Source organism: Mustela nivalis, assembly GCF_964662115.1.
Source record: "Mustela nivalis genome assembly, chromosome: 6".
Lineage (NCBI taxonomy): Eukaryota > Metazoa > Chordata > Mammalia > Carnivora > Mustelidae > Mustela > Mustela nivalis.
The window spans coordinates 119,891,153-119,909,771 of record NC_139025.1 but is presented as its reverse complement, the minus strand read 5'-3'; the positions used below and the strand labels follow the sequence as shown (position 1 = coordinate 119,909,771).

General features: G+C 38.1%; 1 protein-coding gene across 8 annotated transcripts in view; it reads right to left on the bottom strand.

Moving 5' to 3' along the window:
• The window catches only part of HERC2 (HECT and RLD domain containing E3 ubiquitin protein ligase 2), a 237,444-nt gene that overhangs the window by 128,445 nt on the left and 90,380 nt on the right, over nucleotides 1–18,619 (bottom strand). For 6 of the 8 annotated variants that reach the window (XM_082735976.1, XM_082735972.1, XM_082735973.1 and 3 more), the window contains exons 18-23: nucleotides 16,404–16,632; nucleotides 16,171–16,295; nucleotides 11,473–11,651; nucleotides 6,430–6,614; nucleotides 5,048–5,203; nucleotides 4,132–4,317 (exon numbers count right to left, since the gene is read on the bottom strand). In XM_082735976.1, the coding sequence (XP_082592102.1) occupies nucleotides 4,132–4,317; nucleotides 5,048–5,203; nucleotides 6,430–6,614; nucleotides 11,473–11,651; nucleotides 16,171–16,295; nucleotides 16,404–16,632 (1,060 nt within the window). The remainder of the gene's footprint in view (nucleotides 1–4,131; nucleotides 4,318–5,047; nucleotides 5,204–6,429; nucleotides 6,615–11,472; nucleotides 11,652–16,170; nucleotides 16,296–16,403; nucleotides 16,633–18,619) is intronic. The other 2 variants (XM_082735977.1, XM_082735978.1) reach the window with 1 other exon arrangement.

The following is an 18,619-nucleotide window of genomic DNA, read 5'->3' as shown; positions in this document are numbered from 1 at the left end:
AAGATGCCCCTGTTAAAAATACGAATGACAGTTGGTTTTCTGATGACAGTAGTTTTCATAGAAAAAAATAAGAAATGCTAGGTATGCGTAGTGCTCACTAGCACTTTGCAATTGCCAAAGCCTAAGAATTAACATTTATACTGACTCCAAATATGCTTTCCTGGTACTACATGCCCATGGAGCTATTTGGAAGGAAAGGGGATTGCTATCAAGCCATAACTCCCCAATCCAATATGGGCCTAAGTTACGAAACCCTCCTTACCGCTATAGTAAGGATGATATATATCAAATCTGGGATACATATCTGTGGCTTACACCCACGATTGGAAGGCTCAGTCAAAAGGCAGTTTATGCTGGGATCAAAGAAATCATACGAGTGATACTTGGGCAAAGAACACACAATATCTGGGATGGCTATCACTAGAAATGTGTTCCCAAATAATAGTACTCCAGGCTACTAACTGGTTTGCTACTGACTGGGCAAGGCGATCTGGCATTAGACGGCCAGCTCCAAATGGAACCCACTGGATATGTGGAACCAACCTGTGGCCCTGGCTTCCTCCAGGGTGGATAGGTCGCTGTACTTTAGGATTTGCCTGGATTCATGGGCGCATTACTAAAACCATTACAACTCCAGCTAATCTCCCCAACTTGAAACAAAGGTGGACACGATCTGTTTTTAAATGGTATGATCACTTAGCATCCATTTTTGTTCCATCTGCGAGACTAGAGGATGTCATGTGGCATGTAGAAGCCCTTAATAAATATACTACAAAGGCACTCAATGATCCACTAAATGACATCTTCCTACTTAATACCAAAGTGTCACAGATACGCAAGGCAGTCCTACAAAATAGGATGGCCTTAGATGTCCTGACAGCAGCCCAGGGTGGCACCTGTGCAATTATCAAGACAGAATGTTGTGTGTACATCCCAGACTATCACAAAAGTGTCACAGGACTAATAAAAGACATGAATGCCCAAATTAAGGCCCTACAAGATCCTTCTCTCTCTCTCTCAGTGAATGGTTAAGTTCCTGGTTTGAAGGAGGACTATGGCCAAATCTCCTTTTCGGGCTTCTCATTCTTATCGCCTTATTAACCTTAATATGTTGCTTTGTTCCATGTTTCTCTACTTGGTGCCAAGACTCCATTGCTACAATGACTACACCACGACAGACCATCCTTGTCGTGCGCAAGGACGCCTCTTCACTGTCAGCGCTGGATTCAGCTGCCTCCACCTTTCGTAACTCCCTTATACATTCCTACCCTGATCAATATTGACCCCAGTAGGTAGGGACAGCTCTACGCCCCTATTCAGCACGAAGAAGTTATAGAAGATGAGACCTTCCACCTTCAACCACCTTAAAGATTTAAGAGTCAAAGTTGTTCAGGGGGGAATGAAGGAGCAGGAGGCTGGCTGAGGACAAAGCAAAAGCTGGCGCCTTGCACCCCCCCCTTCACCCGCTCCCCTCCATATGTGTAGCATTCCTCAGGCACCCCTGACTGCCATAAAACGATAAATAGTTAACTTGCAGAGATCACAGTCCTGCAAGGTAGGAGTCTCCCTTGGTTTGCAAATGTCCTTGAGATTTACAACAAAGAAGTTACCTTATCAATAGCCCTAATGTCACCCTCCCCTCCATGAAAAACCGAAGGAGGCGGAGGTAGAAGGAAAAGTAAATAAAGTTAAATTTCTTCTAAACCTAAATCTCATTAACAAGGATGCTTGATAGCAGGAATGTAACATTCCACCAGGAGACTCCCAATTGTCTTTACTTGATAGTAACCAGGCCTTCAATATCCCGGTAGTGCTTTTTTCGCATGCGTGGGCTAACCGGCCAGTTCTGCTTCTGTAAGATTGCTTTGTCTGCTTTTGCGCAGGGTCCCCTGACCCAATTCACTGACGCCAAGTATGCCTGTTCAAACTGTCAATCAATCAGCTCAGCCCCACCCGAAACTTGTTTGTACCTGTCTATAAAAACCCTGCACCTGGGGCGCCTGGGTGGCTCAGTGGGTTAAGCCGCTGCCTTCGGCTCAGGTCATGATCTCAGAGTGCTGGGATCGAGTCCCGCATCGGGCTCTCTGCTCAGCAGGGAGCCTGCTTTCCTCTCTCTCTCTCCGCCTGCCTCTCTGCCTACTGTGATTTCTCTCTGTCAAATAAATGAATAAAATCTTTAAAAAAAACAAAAAACAAAAAAAAAAAAACCCTGCACCAACCCAGCTCTGGACCTCTCGGCGTTATCGGCAACCAACGAGGGGCGCAGAGGTCCAGGTTCGAACCTGCAATAAACGACCCTTGCTGCTTGGCTTTGACTCACGTCTCTGGTGGTCTTTTAAGGTGGGGGTAATATTCAGTTGGCATTTCAAGAATGCTTAAACAACTAAATTGTTAAGGGGTCATCCCTGTACAACAAAATGATAAAGAGAAGCAGAGGAGCAGCAACTACACAAGACCAGAGAGGGGAATCTTTCAGGAGATGGTCCTGCCAACATTTCATTTCTTCATCTGGATGGATGTTAAATGATTTTCTCTGTGATCAATCACAAGAGCTATTTTCTGTACTTTTGAGTGTGTGCTACATTTCACAATTTACTAAAAGGTTTTTAAATGAGTGAGTTTGAACTGCTAATTGGATTAAATGCCCTCAACCATACAGAAGGTAGACAAAAGTAACATTTAAATCCACAAAAGTAGAAGAATGGTGCTTAAAATATTGGTGATATAAAAAATTAAAAACTATGCTCAATATCCTAATATTATTTTCTTCACCACACTTGTTACTTTTTATCTGAAACTCCTATGGTACAAGATGACAGTTTACAATGGGAGAAGAAAAAGCCCACCTTGCTTGAGCTTTCCTGTAAAATCAAAGTTGGACCCCAACTTCAACTGTATTTTATGAGTCCAGGAAGTCAGAACCATATACAGTATGGTAATGTACACTTAGATTCAAAAATGTCAAAGCTAGATTCCTTGAGAAGACAAGTTCTATTCCAATTTGGTAAGCATTATAGACCACACCTATAGGGAAGTGCTCAGCTGACTATGGGAATTCCATAACTCAGTAATGTCAGATAGAAACAAGAATAAATAAAACAAGATGGGATTGGGAGGGAGACAAACCATAAGTGACTCTTAATCTCACAAAACAAGCTGAGGGTTGCTGGGGGGAGGGGGGTTAAGAGAAGGGGGGTGGGGTTATGGACATTGGGGAGGGTATGTGCTATGGTGAGTGCTGTGAAGTATGTAAACCTGGCGATTCACAGACCTGTACCCCTGGGGATAAAAATACATGTTCATAAAAAATAAAAAATTAAAAAAAAAAAAAAGAAAAAAAGAAATGAGTTTAGAAAGTCATCCCATATTGATGTCTGCCTCCAAAGCCAGACCACATCTAATCATTTCAACAGTAACTTCTGGAGACACCACCCAAGAAAGGGCTTTCCAGAACTTTCTAAAATAGTTCATTTCTGAAAGTAACAACCATTATTAAGAGAAATATATATATATATATTTTTTAAGATTTTATTTATTTATTTGACAGAGAGAGAGATCACAAGTAGGCAGAGAGGCAGGCAGAGACCAGGTGGGAGGGGGGAGCAGGGAGCAGGCTCCCCGCTGAGCAGAGAGCCCAATGCGGGGCTCAATTCCAGGACCCTGAGACCATGACCTGAGGCGAAGGCAGAGGCTTAAACCACTGAGCCACCCAGGTGCCAAAGAGAAAAGTATTTCTTAAATATAACTTTAATCTCTTCTGATTTGGATTATCTTCATTTTCTACTTACACTGCCATCAATGAAAATGGCAAATAATTGGTCTCTCTTTGTGAAGTATTCTTTTAAATAAAAAGGCAAGAATAGGTTAGATTAAGATAAAACTTTTCTGAATAGAAGTTCTTCTTTTTTTAAGATTTTATTTATTTCTTTGTCAGAGAGAGAGAGAGAGAAAAAGAGCACAGGCAGGGGGAACAGCAGTCAGAGGGAGAAACAGGCTTCCCCCTGAGCAAGGAGCTAGATGTGGACTCGATCCCAGGACTCTGGAATCATGACCTGAGCTGAAAGCAGACACTTAACTACTGAGCCACCCTGCATCCCCTGAATAGAAGCTCTGTAAGTTAAGATGCCATACCCATGATGCCAGGCCAGGCTAATTCTTCATGGTCATCCCTTTCCTTTCCCGGTGCCAGGTGGTTGAACCGATCCAGATGTTCTAACAAGCCACCCAGCAAAGGGACAGCTCCAGCCTCCTGCATGAGACCAGCATTTTTACTGAGCAGAAGCACTATAGAAACTACTAGTTCTGGAAGGAGAACACCTACATTTTAAAAGAAAGGAAAAAAGCATTAAAATTTAAATATAAATAAATAAATATAAATATAATGTAAGATATATTAAATACAATATATCCTATTAAACCACTTCATAAGCTCATTCTGTGTTTAAATTCTGATAAAACACAAAATAAGGAATGTTTGACTTTTAGCGTATTTCTACAGGATTATTTTGTCTTTCATCTTGAAAGAACAGAAAAAGGTATCAAACAAAACCCTCTGAGTTACAAGAATGCTTTCCAAAAACACTGTTTTAACAAAAGTATTAACTAGAGTCTTTTGTTCAGAAAATTAGGTGTTTCCAGAAAACTAAGTTTACTATCAGAAAAAAAGCACTCAATAATAATGCTCTACTGTCACAAAATTAACTTGAAAACATATTAAGCAACAAAGGAATTTATTAAGGTCCTGAAAGGAGCAACTAACTTCTATGCTGCTGAAATAACATTAGACAATTACTAATGGCCTCATTATTGAAATGTTAATAATGGCGGTATGACTCTAAATCACCGATTACATTTATATTGACACAATTCCTGCACCAGGTTGCTTAACAACAGAATCGTGAAGTGAAAAAAGAAAAGGAGAAAGGCCAACAGGACTAGAAAAAGTATGGGGCAAAGGCATGCAGGTTTATCAGCAAAGGATAAATTTTAAGTCTCATCAATCTCTGAAAACAAATACATGTCTAAAGGGAGGATATAAAAAAGGTACCAGTAAAGTCCCCTTCCACAATGCAGGCCACCTCTGCAAAGTGCCGCCAGCTGGTAGAAGCAATGCTGGCTGCCACAGGCAGTATATCACCAATGTGTGTGCACAAAAGGGCTGTGTACTTCTTCAGTAACGAACCGACACCCATAAGCTCAGGACCTCAAAGAAAGATTAAAATTTTTCCATTTTTACCATTAAAATTTACTTTGTAAATAAACTGCATTGCTTCAATATTCCACCCTCATCTATACACCTTTTACTTATAATAATTATCTCAAACAGAAGCTATTAAGCCTTAATCCCTGGCTCTTTTTATATCACATAGTTTGAGAAACAAGTGAATTTGGTTGTCAATTTTTATACACTGTACTACATAATACCTAGAAACTTTGGGTGTATAAATACTAAAGTCATAGTTTATAGATTGTTTAAATCTTATATCCACTACATACAAACGTTATCAAATTTCAAGTCTTAACACTTGCAAATAACTCCCAATGAACAAAGTTAGGCATTTTTCAATCTCACAAAATCTTTAACTTTTCTTCCTATGTGGCTCTTAATGGCTTTTCAGTCCCTGTAACTTTAAGTCTTTGAGATGGGCACCTCTTTCAGACTCTAAGTTTATCTATTTCAACCTGAAATTTTCTATGATCTACAAATGCCTAACTCTTTCAGGAACTAAAATATTTCAAACAAGGGTGCCTGGGTGGCTCAGTCATTAAAATATTTCAAACAAAAGCAGCAGACCTTTCCATCCTTAACAGAGAAAGCCAACTTATGGAGAGCCACCTACTACCTTTGAAGATTATGGAAAATACTCTCCTCTATATCATGCACAGAGCTGAGCAGTTACATATCATCCTATTTTAATCCTCATAGGCACCCTCAGATGTAATTGCAATTCCACAGATAAGCAACATACAGCACCCAGTTAACTTGGGCCCATGTCCAGCAGCTAATAAACCAGCTATAACTGAGACCCAGTCTTCCTCCAATGCTAATTCATTCCATGCATCACACCTACTGGCTGTCCGGTGTGACATACCAATACTGTTGCTACTTGGTTCTCATATTATGTCAGTATCTAACATCCCATAACAGATACTTACAGTAAGTCTGATAAATCTTCTATAAAACTAATATGAACATAATGAATACTATTTTTGATGCCCAAAGAACTTAAATATTAAGACAGTGAAAAAAAATACTGGTAAGTCTAATACTCATAAAAAAAAAAGTGGATGCAAAATGAAGTCCCCCTAAATTGGTGTAAGATTTAACAGTATAAGAACTACACATCTGGGAATGTAAAATAAGCATGTCAAAAAGCCTAAATTAGAAAGCCAAATACAAACAAAATATTTTAATTTTAATCAACTTACTAGAAATATCTGAAGTCTGACCAATACTTTCTCCTGGATAAAGTTTACTGATAAGTAGGCGCTGAAAGCGCAGCAACAAATCCAATGAAGCAGTTCTTTCACGACTATGTTGCTCAAAGTCCAGACATGATGAAATCCGACGGGCAACATCTTTCAATCTGGCTATTGTCTGAGAAGCAATGTTTCTATGGAGGGGAAAGAGGATTGCAAAATTAAAGAAGTTATGTCTCTTTTTTTAAAAAGTATTAAGAAATCACAACATAAACTAAAATCAGAAATATAGGTCATACACCCAGGTGACCTACAGTTGGCTTCCTTCCCCAAATACATGTCACATGTGTCTGCAATAAACACGACCTCAGTTAAAACTGAGCAGAGAAGTACAGAATTTACAAAAGAAATAATGACACCCTTTGCTTTACAATACACTCCTAAGAGCTGTGTGGAATGGTCCAAGATGATAGAAAACTCTTGTACAAAGCTTTGAGGAAAAAAAAAAAAACCTGTATCACTTTTGTCCAAAGCTGCATTTCACATAAAGATATGACACTATTCTTAAAGACATGATTCACTCGTCATTTCTGCATCTGCCTCACAAATCTGCCTTGAGACCTATTCAGGTAAGTAATCTAGGTGGGCAAAGCAGGGAGTATCCAGGACTCTGAAAGTACAGGAAGAAAGACTAAGGTGGGTACAAACAGGCCAGGTCAGGATAACAGATGCTTGCAGAATACCGCAGCAAGGAAGGGAACAAAGGCTCCACTTCCAACTGTGGGATCTGACTTGAACCACAAACTGTAAGTTAATAAGGTAAAAAAGGAAGAAATGTGAAACAAGAGAAGGAAGGGGAATGGATACTGCAAGTGATAGAGTGCCAGGCTGCTGAAACTAGATTTCACAATGTTCAGCCGCTAAAACTTCCAAAGGGGAATATATCTTACTTGTGCTTGAGGAAGGTAAGCTTGGTAAGAATGTGAAGGTATTAGAGGGGACATGGAACACCAGGTAACACTCTGCCACCTAGAGACAGTCCCAGCAACAGTTGAACCAGGCCTGATCCCTGGTACTAAGAACAGAAGGAAGTTGGTTAGTGGAGGAAAAGAAACAAAGTAGAACCTACTTCTGGGCTGGTGTCAAGTAGCTCCATCACATCAACCCCATCCCAGCCAAGTAAGTGAGGACTAGCTAGCTGACACCAAGCACTGACACTGAGCAGGTGAATCTGGGATCTCCGGCATTCTATCACCTGCCGCGTCCATTCCCCTTCATTCTCTTGTCTTGACTTGATTCTCTGCCCTTACTCCTTTGCAAGGTGCTCATGGAACCAGAACATTTTGCTACTGTTGTAAATGGACCTTTTGGAACTCATATTTCTTCCCTTTTTGCCCTATTTAACTGATGGTTTGTGGCTCAAGTCAGATCCCACAGTAGAAAAATAGGTCTAGAATCCAGCTTTTATCCTATACAAGAAGGAGCAAAAGACATATAAAATATAATAAAAATTTTAACTCATTTCCTTAATAAAATTCAGAACCATAATTATAATGTGTAATTCTGACAGAATTCACAAGTTTAAAAAATTTTCATAGCTCTTGATTTTCAAATATAAATGCTTTTCTGTGGCTTCCTGACAGCTTAAGACTGAAGAGTTACTCTGAAATCTGTTTCATGGCTTATTCTTGGCAAGCTGCAATTCCTTCAACCTGCTTTCCAAGGAATAAAATACACTAAATGACTATAATCTCTTCCACTTTTAGACTATTTTTCAACACTGCATCAGCTAAGTCAATACACTAAGCTACCTTTAGTCACACTTAAGCTAAGAAAATTAAATGTCAAAGTCTTCCTCTACAGTGGGAGAGGCACATTATCCACACTTATGAAAGAAAAGAGCCTGGATTATTGGCACTCTGTAATAAGAAAGGTGTTGATGCATCTTCCTTTCTCTATTTTCCAAAAACTTTTCTAAGATGTTGTTTACTTCCATGCTTAGTTTTTGTTTTGTGTTTTTTTAAGTAGGTATATCTTTATTACAAAACCGCTGGGGAGCAATTCCTTCCTGCATGCCAAAGGTTCAGAAGACAAACTATAAGAGTGGTCTAGAAAGTACTGCCCAACAGTAACATAATGCCAGGGAGCCACATATGTTATTTAAAAGGTTCTGCCAGGGGCACCTGGTGGCTTGGTCGGTTAAGCATCCAACTCTTGCTCTCAGCTCAGGTATTGATATCAGGGTCATGAGTTCAAGCCCTGTGTTGGGCTCCACATTGGGCATGGTCATAATTTAAAAAATAATAATAATAAATAAAAAATAATAAATCAGGGACACCTGGGTGGCTCAGTTGGTTGGACAACTGCCTTCGGCCCAGGTCATGATCCCAGAGTCCCAGGATCGAGTCCCACATCAGGCTCCCAGCTCCATGGGGAGTCTGCTTCTCCCTCTGACCTTCTCCTTGCTCATGCTCTCTCTCACTGTCTCTCTTTCAAATAAATAAATAAAAATCTTTAAAAAAAAAAATAATAATAATAAATCAATAAATAAAAAGTTCTGCCAGTCACATTAATAAAGATAAATTAATAAAGATTAATAAATCTTTAATAAAGATAAAAAGATAAAAAGAAACAAAAAACCAGTATTAATAATGTATTTATCCAAATACACTGAAAATATTACTTCAACATAAAATCTAAACCCCAAGAAAAAGTATTAAAATATTTTTTATTCGTTTTCTCAGTTAAGTCTTCAAAGGCCAAAAAAAAATTAAATTCATATGGCCCAGCTAACCCAAACATACTTAAGTTTTAACACAGTTGAATCAGATCTAAGTTTTTAAATTTGAGTTTTAATAAATAAATAATAATTAAGAATTCAGTTAAAATAACTGAATTTTAATTAAGAACAAATAAAAATTCAATGTCTCACCTATATTTGACACATTTCAAGTGCTAATCACCAAATGTGGCAAGTAACCATGAGACTGTACAGCAAAAGGCACAGGTGGGTAAAACAGACAGGTGTCTCCACACTGATGAACAAACAGTCTGAGCAACCTACTTTAGGCTGAAGTCAGGGAACCCCGCACTCACTCTCTGCCAGAGACAGCAGGGGACCAGACACAGCTTCCTTAGCCAAGGATGAAGCATTCAAGAACTCAAAAATGTTCTTCTCAAAATACATTCTTAATGCTTTAAAACTTCTGCATAGAACTTTACTTTTTAATTACACAACACTAAACAACCATTCTCATCTGATCCTTAATTAACTGTAAACACTACTCCTGATAGTACTCCTCCACAATGAAGAGAGTTTCACTTGCCAATTTTATACAAGCAGTTGCAACTGAAATTTTCTAAGAACAAATTCCAAGCTCTTTCCACTACCACCAATAACACTGAATTAATTCATTTATAATTTGTTGTACTCAAGATCAGAATGTATGAGATATTATCAGTAAACAATAAAAAAATAAAGAAAAGGTGTTTTTTTAATTAGACTTTACTAAAACCTATGTAAAGAACTAGCTCTATAACTTCCTCTTAAAAGTTCAGTGTGCCCAGTAAATTCTGGTGCTTCCATATAGAAAGCAGGCTGCCTCAACACCAGCAGCATACCAGGTGGTAACCTGCCACTCTTCTAGATATGTGGGCAGAGCTCCCTGCTCTCTGGGACTTAGCTGCTTAAGCCAATACTCCAGAGCTGTACTTTCTCTATGTGGAGAAAATGAAACAAACCAGGAGCCAAGTTTACACAGACAGCTTTGTTAGAGGGAAAACAGTTTTCAATTGTCTAATAAATGCCTTTCAGAAATCACCTTGATATTTTTTTTATCTTTTTGATTTGAATGACACTGAAACACTGGTTGACAAGTTTCACCAAGAAGTGTATGATCACTTCAACCTAAAGTTTCTATGTCTATATTCTGACTCTAGTTAATTCTTATCTACTCCTGATAGAGCCTTCATAAATAATGTTCACCATTCTTTTATTTCAGCTTCTAAATTAAAAGTTGTCTTAGAAAGTAATACACATAAATCTGTGATATACAAAATGAGGCAATGATATGTTTTAAAAGAAATAACTCTACCACAATGATTTTCATTTGCATCTACTGTTTACTAAGCAGAATAAGAATCTTTTTCTGTCTCATACACTCCAATTTTCTCTTGTGTGAAAATCTTTAGAATCTCTAGTTCTATCTCACACACTCCAACCTCTCCTCTATCTATGAAAAGTTTGCTCTTGAGACAGTGCGGCGGTTCCTCAAAAAAGTTAAAAATAGAATTACCTTATAATCCACCAATCATACTACTGGATTATTTACCCAAAGAATATAAAAACATTAATTCAAAGGGATATAGGCCCCCCCTATGTTTATAGCAGCATTATTTACAATAGCCAAATTATGGAAGCAGCTCAAGTGTCTATCAATGATGAACAGATAAAGAAGATATATATACACACACACAAGCAATATTGGTTCAGCCATAAAAAAAAGAAATCTTGCCTTTTACAATGCCATGAATGGAGCTAGAGAGTACAATGCAAAGGAAAATAATTCAGATAGAAAAAGACAAATACCATATGATCTCACTCATATGTGGAATTTAAGAAGACAAATGAGCAGAAGGCAGGGGGGAGACAGACAAACCAAGAAACAGATCTTTAATTAGAGAACAAACTGATGGTTACTAGAGGAAAAGGGGCAGGGGGGCAAGGAGAATTGGTTAAACAAGTGACAGAAATTAAGGAGTGTACTTGTGATGAGCACACGGTAGTTTACAAAACAGTTGAATTACTATATTCTAATTAGTATATTGTACACCTGGAACTAATATATAACATTGTAAGTTAACTAACTGGAGTTAAAATTAAAATTTAAAAAAAAAAAAAAAAGTCTGCTCTTTATCCCAAAACCTATCTAGGGAACTTTCAGAGTATTTCCTCAATACCCAAACACACTTTTGAGACCCTAGTGCTAGATCTCACTATCTTACTGTGAAAACCAATAATCCTCCTGTTAAAATATATCTAATACTATTTACCTAAGAAGCTGTTGTATGAGTTGAACCAAAGGCAAACACTGTTTTCCAGAAGATTCATAGATCCCTGTATTAATAAGATCCTTATCCAATGGAGTCCTACTTCTGTGAAATGTTGAGGCACTGGCTTCTTGTTCATCAATTTCTTTTTCTTTCTGTGCTTCTTTTTTGGCTTCTATATCCTGTAATTCATAAAACAGAACTGGTTACCAGTTACCTTAGAAGCAAGTGTGAAGGCACCCTGGACCAAGCCCTGATCCCACAGTCTAGATGTCCCAGCCTCTGTGCACTAACTCACAAACCACCTGATGACACTGGTCCATGCCCACTTCTCTGAAATCCCATTACTCAGGTGCCCAGTTTCTAAACACACTACTTGTCCTAAAAATCCAATGGCCAGGGTGCCATTGCTGATGGTCTCCACCTTCCTTTTGTGAAGTCCCTGAAATCTTTATTCCTGATCTCAAAAATACCCAATACAATCGGCCCCTTACATGCACAGTCTATCTGTTTTGCAAACATGAACAAAGAACCCAAGAATGAGAGGATATATTCCAAATGAGACATGTGTTCAGAATACAAAAAATTCTTACAACTCAACAATTAAAAGATAAATAAACCAATTTAAAATAAGCAAAGGATTTGAAGAGACGTATCTTCAAAGAAGATATATAAATGGCTACTAAGCACATGAAAAGATGCTCCACATCATTAATCATCAGAGAAATTTACACCATTAGGATGGCTATAATAGAAAAGTTGGACAATAGCAAGCATTAACAAGGATGTGAAAAATTAGAACTCTCTAATATTCCTACTGGGAATGTAAAATGGCACAGCCACTTAAGAAAAAATACGGCCATTCTTCGAAACATTAAACACAGAGTTACCATAAAACTCAACAACTCCATTCCTAGGCATACAGTTATAAGAAAAAAAATTTGTCCACACAAAAATCTATATACAAATGTTCATAATAGCAGTTTCATAATAACTTAAAAGTAGAGACAACTGGAGGCGCCTGGGTGGCTCAGTGGGTTAAAGCCTCTGCCTTCAGCTCAGGTCATGATCCCAGGGTCCTGGGATTACACCCTGCACTGGGTTCCCTCCTCAGCGAGGAACCTGCTTCTCTCTCTCCCTCTGCCTGCACCTCACCCTGTTTGTGCTCTCTGTCAAATAAATAAATAAATCTTAAAAAACAACAACAAAAAAGTGCATGCTTTTGACCCAGCATAATTTCATTTCCAGAACCTGTTCCTATTTATCATTCTTATATTCAATGACTTATTATCTATAAAAATATAATTAATAATTTATAGTAGTAAAAATATCTAGAACTTAAATTGTCAATAATAGGTTGTTAAAAAAAAAAACAGCAATAAGAAGGAATTCCCTTTCCATATGACAGACTTCCCCAAAGCAACAGAACAAATGGATATAATAAAATATTCAAAATAGAAGACATGGCAACCTCATGAGTAAAAAAGATGCAAACTGATATATCATTGAGACTAATGATAGCACCATAATCAGTATTATTAGTAAACATCTGCATCTTTAAAAATCTGGAAGACTTTATACACCAAAACTATTAACAATGAAATGGGTACATTAACAATTCCTAAATGATGAGATTTTTTTATGCCTTTTTGTAGCTTCATAACAATTTTAAATTAAATGGCCATTAGTTATCTTATTTTAGGCATCTTAATTAGTATATAGATCATAATCTATATATCTCTGTAGCCTCTCTACCCCCAGCAACACTTTTCCTCCAACACCCCCCCAAAAGTCCTTCCCTTTCTCCAACATGAAGTGAAGAATAAACATTTGCTAACTAAATTAATGGGTTCTAGAGTTCAATGTCAGTTATGAGTTGTCTCCCTCTCAATTTTCATCTTATTTTTCCTTCCCTTCCCCTATGTTCATGCGTTTCTTAAATTCCACATGTGAGTGAAATCATACAATATTTGTCCCTCTCTGACTGACTTATTTTGCTTAGCATAATAACCTCTAGTTCCACTCACATCATTGCAACTGGCAACATTACATTCTTTTGATGGCTGAGTAATATTTTGTTGTGTGTATATATCTTTATCTATTCATCTGTTGATGAACATCTGGGCTCTTTCTATGGTTCAGCTATTGTGGACACTGCTGCTGTAAACACTGGGGTACATGTGCCCCTTCAAGTCACTATGTCTGTGTCCTTTGTATAAACACCTAATAGTGCAATTGCTGGGTTGTAGGGTACCTCTATTTTTAACTTTTTAAGGAACCACCATATTGTTTTCCAGAGTGGCTGTACCAGTTTGCATTCCTACCAACAATGTAAGAGGGCTCTCCTTCCTCCACATCTTCATCAGTAACTGTTGTTTCCTAAGTTGTTAATTTTAGCCATCCTGACTGGTGTGAGGTGGTGTCTTACTGTGGTTTTGATTTGTATTTTACTGACGCTGAGTGATGCTGAGTTTTTCCTATGTCTGGCAACCATCTGTATGTCTTTTTGGAGAAACATCTGTTGAGGGGAGATAGGTGGAAGGGATAACTGGGTGATGGGCATTAAGGAGGGCACTTAATGTAAAAAGCAGTGGGTATTATATGCAACTGATGAACTGATAAATAATAAGCAAATTAATTAATTACGGGGTTCTAAAAATACTGCTTGGGTCACGTCAAGGTTGCTTGACATTGTACACCTGGAACTAATATGACACTGTAAGTTAACTAACTGGAATTAAAATAAAAACTTAAAAAAAAAAAAAAGAGTCTGCTCTTTACCCTAAAACCTAATTCTGACCCACATGTGGACTGCCTCTGCCTGTTCACTATCACTGCTCCCATTAGGCAAGCTTTCACATGGAGCTTTATGGAGAAGAAGAAGAAAAAAAAAATCTGCCACTAACTCATCTTGACACCTTAGCAAATCACTACATTTCCAGGGTACTTATGTTCACATCTGTAAAATGGAATTTTAAACTACTTTTCCACTCAACAAGGTTGACAAAGTTAAAAGAGAAAATGAAAGTAAAGTACACAGCACAGTATCTGAAAAATAAGTTACTCAAAGAATTGTCATTGTTCCTAACATTATATACTTGATTTCTTCTATTTTTTTTTTCAATTTAATCAAAGTATTAAAGTATGTTTTCAAAGACAGGTTTTTTTAATTTAAGTTCAATTAATTAACATATAATGTATTATCAGTTTCAGAGGTAGAGGTCGTGATTCATCAGTCTTATATAATACCCTGTGTTCATTACATCCCGTGCCTTCCTTGATGTCGGTCCCGGTTACCCCATCCCTTCACCACCATTTCCCTCCCCTGCAGAAACTCTCAGTTTATTTCCTATGATTATGAGTCTCTTATTATGGTTTGTCTCCCTCTCTGATTTCATCTTGTTTTATTTTTTCCTCCTTCTCCTATGATCCTGTCTTGTTTCTTAAATTCCACATATGAGTAAGATCATGATAATTGTCTTTTTCTGATTGACTTATTTTGCTTTTAATATACTTACTTCATCTAATTTCATCAATGTGAGTTTTATTTTTTTAATTAAGATTTTATTTGTTTATTTGACAGACAGAGATCGCAAGTAGGCAGGCAGAGAGAGAAGAAGGGAAGCAGGCTCCCTGCTGAGCAGAGAGCCTGATGTGGGGCTCGATCCCAAGACCCTGGGATCATGACCTGAGCCGAAGGCAGAGGCTTTAACCCACTGAGCCACCCAGGCGCCCCCAGTGTGAGTTTGTAAATAAAAACTATTGCAACTATGAGAGCAACAAAACAAGCTATGAATGACTATTAAGTACATGGAAATGCAAATTAAAAACCACACTCCCCCACCCAGAATAGCTAAATTAATGAAGAAAGACATGACTCATGTTGGTGAGGTCAAGAAAGAGCTAGAACTCTCTCATAAGCTGGTTCAAATTAAATGGCATAGCCACTCTGGGAAACTATAAAAACACATTCACCCTAAGACCTAGCAAATTAAAATTCAAAGTATTTACCCAAGAGAAAAAACACATGTTCACTAAAGAACTGTACACAGCATAATCAAAGCAGCTTTAGACAATCAAAAAAAAATCAAATGTCTGTTAACAGGAGAACAGATAAACAGTGCCGTAATCATACAAAACACTCCTCAACAGTAAAAGCAATGTAGAGGAGTTTGAAAATTATCAAGGCAAATTAAAGCAGACACAAAACAGTACATACTATAAGATTCCATATATATAACATTGAGAACTGGCAAAACTACTTTAATTATCAAGGCAAATTAAAGCAGACACAAAACAGTACATACTATAAGATTCCATATATATAACATTGAGAACTGGCAAAAAACTACTTTAATCAGTTTAAACTGATAAACCCTAACTTTGAGTGCAAAGAGGCACAACGGCACTTTCTAGGGTGATGGAAATGATTCATAATATGATTAGAGTATCTGTCACATTCTTTTAAATAGATAAAAGTGGATATATTTTATATTTAATATCTCAATAAATTTTTAACCAGTAAGATTTAAAAAGCTTTAATTATAGAAAATATTTGATGTTACTAAAAGTTTTATGTTTCATTTTTTTTATTCTGGCAATAGGCTGCTATTTCTTCACATGGGTACAGTGCTTCAATCTCAGCTGACTGCCAGGTAAAAATTGCCTCTGTCAGTTACATACACATTCGTAGAAACATACCTGGATTTCTGCAGTAATGGCTGCATTTAAGGCTGACTCTAAGCCTCCATCAGCCATCAAGCTGCCCACCAGGAGATCAATCATGAATCGACGACCTGGACTTATGTTAACTTCATTGCCTGAAACTTGAAAGGGAAATCACTTTTGCCATTGCAAGGTAAGCACCAACGCCTCTTCACACCCTCTTATGCACCCAGAACCCATCCCCATCCCTGCTCCTCACCCAAGCCCACCTGCACAGGGCAGGAGAGCAGAGAGTGCCCGGGCCCTCTCCTCAGCAGTGGGCAGAAGCACGGACCACCCGCTCTGCAGCACAGCCTGGGCAGCTGCCTGCACAGTGCTCAGCACGCCTGCACTGCTGGCCAGGGCCACCACGGTCTGTTTCAAGCTGTTGAGGAGGACGCTGCCCAGACCTAAACCAAGGAATTCTGGGTCAACCTGGTGACTAATGGCAGCATGCAACTGAAAGGAGAAAAACAATTAATTTAGAAGCCCTAAAAACAAGTGGATTTCAAAACTTATTAAAGATTAAATATCTCAAATTGCATTTTATTTAAATAATAAAGGAAAAGTTCTGATACATGAATTTTTTTAACCAGACTAAAAAATTTTACCCATACTAGCTGAGAAATGATGGTTAAGGTATTTTTAAGAGGAACTGTTTAAGCCCAATTTAAATACATATATGGAAGATGTCAAGATCAACAGAGAGGTTATACAGCAATCTCTACCCCACCCCCAACATCTGTACCAAACAGAGGAAGAACTTTTAAAAGATTATACAGCCAAGTTGAAAGTACACAAGGAAACTCCTCAAGGGCCAAACCAGAAGTCAGACACACATAGCAGGAGCTAACAGGTTCTGGGCTCTGAGAGCAGATCAAGATCTTCAGACATGAAATCTAAACTGCTCACGGCAGCCCACTGAACCACTGAAGATCACTGGTCTATCACCAGTCAGGACTTGAAGGCAACACTACCCACAAAGGCTCTGGGTACAAAGAGACCCCACAAGAAATCAGAGACCTGGCCGGCCCTGTGAGCAGATGTAAAATCAAATTCATCGCAACCAACTAGATCTAGATATCACAAGTCAAGAACTGAACACCGAATCATCTAGAGTCTGAGAAACACATGACACTTCAGAGACACAAATACAAAACTGTCCTCTAGGGACATCACCACAGCCAAAGGCAAAGAGAGACCTCTAGCAAGACCTCCCCTGAAAGTGCTGTTAAAGTCACAAAGGACAAGCCACACTAGGTCACAAGGGAAAATCAAAGACAAAGCTCTTATACGAGGCAGAACTCATGCCCCTAGAGTAGGCAGCAATACAAACACTGAAATTAGTGCAAAAAAAGAGTAAATGTTCTAGGGTACATGGGTGACACAGTCATTTAAGCATCCAGCTTTTGGCTTTGGCTCAGGTTGTAATCCTGGAGTTATGGGACTGAGCTCCATGCCAGGCTCTGTATTCAGCATGGAGTCTGCTTGGGAGTCTCTTTGTCCCTCCCCACCCTCTCAAATAAATAAATAAATAAAAGCTTTTAAAAATATAAATAAATAAATGTTCTTAGAGATCAAGGAAGGCACAAAACCTAGAAGATAAGAATGTAAAGAACAAATGAATGCCTTGAAAAAACCCAAATATAAATTCTAAAAACGAGAAAAACAGCTACAAAAATAAAAACCTCAAGCAGAACTGTGAAAAGCCTGGGCCCAGGTTCTAGCCCTGAATCTCCATGCAATGGATACCTGACCTGGGCCACATTCCTGAACTTCTCTGTACATCCTCATCTAGCAATACACATCAAGGGTCCTACCTCTCAGATGGTGGCATATGGATTTAATGAATTAATATGTGTAATGCTGTGATCATGCAAGTACTTATTAAATAATGGACAACTCAAAAATATGGAACAATCAGCTAAAGGATTTGGGGACTAAATGAGAGAGCACTGGAGAAAAAACAGAAGGCAGAATGGAAAGACAGAAAGTGAACATTATAAAGAAACAGTACTTGGGAAGATGAGAAAAGTTCAAAACACATGAGGAAGGAGATCTCCAAGGGAAAAGTAGATAAAAAAGAGAGCAATTTCAATGATAAACAGGGAATGTTTTTTAAAAACTTAACAAAAATATGTAATCTCAGATTAAATGAGAATCATAACCTCAAGTTATACATACGAAAATAAATCCTCATCTAGACAGAGTATGTTAAAATTATAAAACAAAAAAACATCTAAAAGGCTACCAAAAAGAAAGGCAAATTAGTTACAAAGAAACAATTAAGCCAATGTAACAGTTCTCATCAGCAACAATAAAAATCTCTAGAAAGCACACCTTCAAACTGTTAATAAAATAACAGGTAACCTAGAAAGCTAAGCCCTATTAAATTATCTTAAGAGTATTCAAGCAGGGGTGCCTGGGTGGCTCAGTGGGTTAAGCC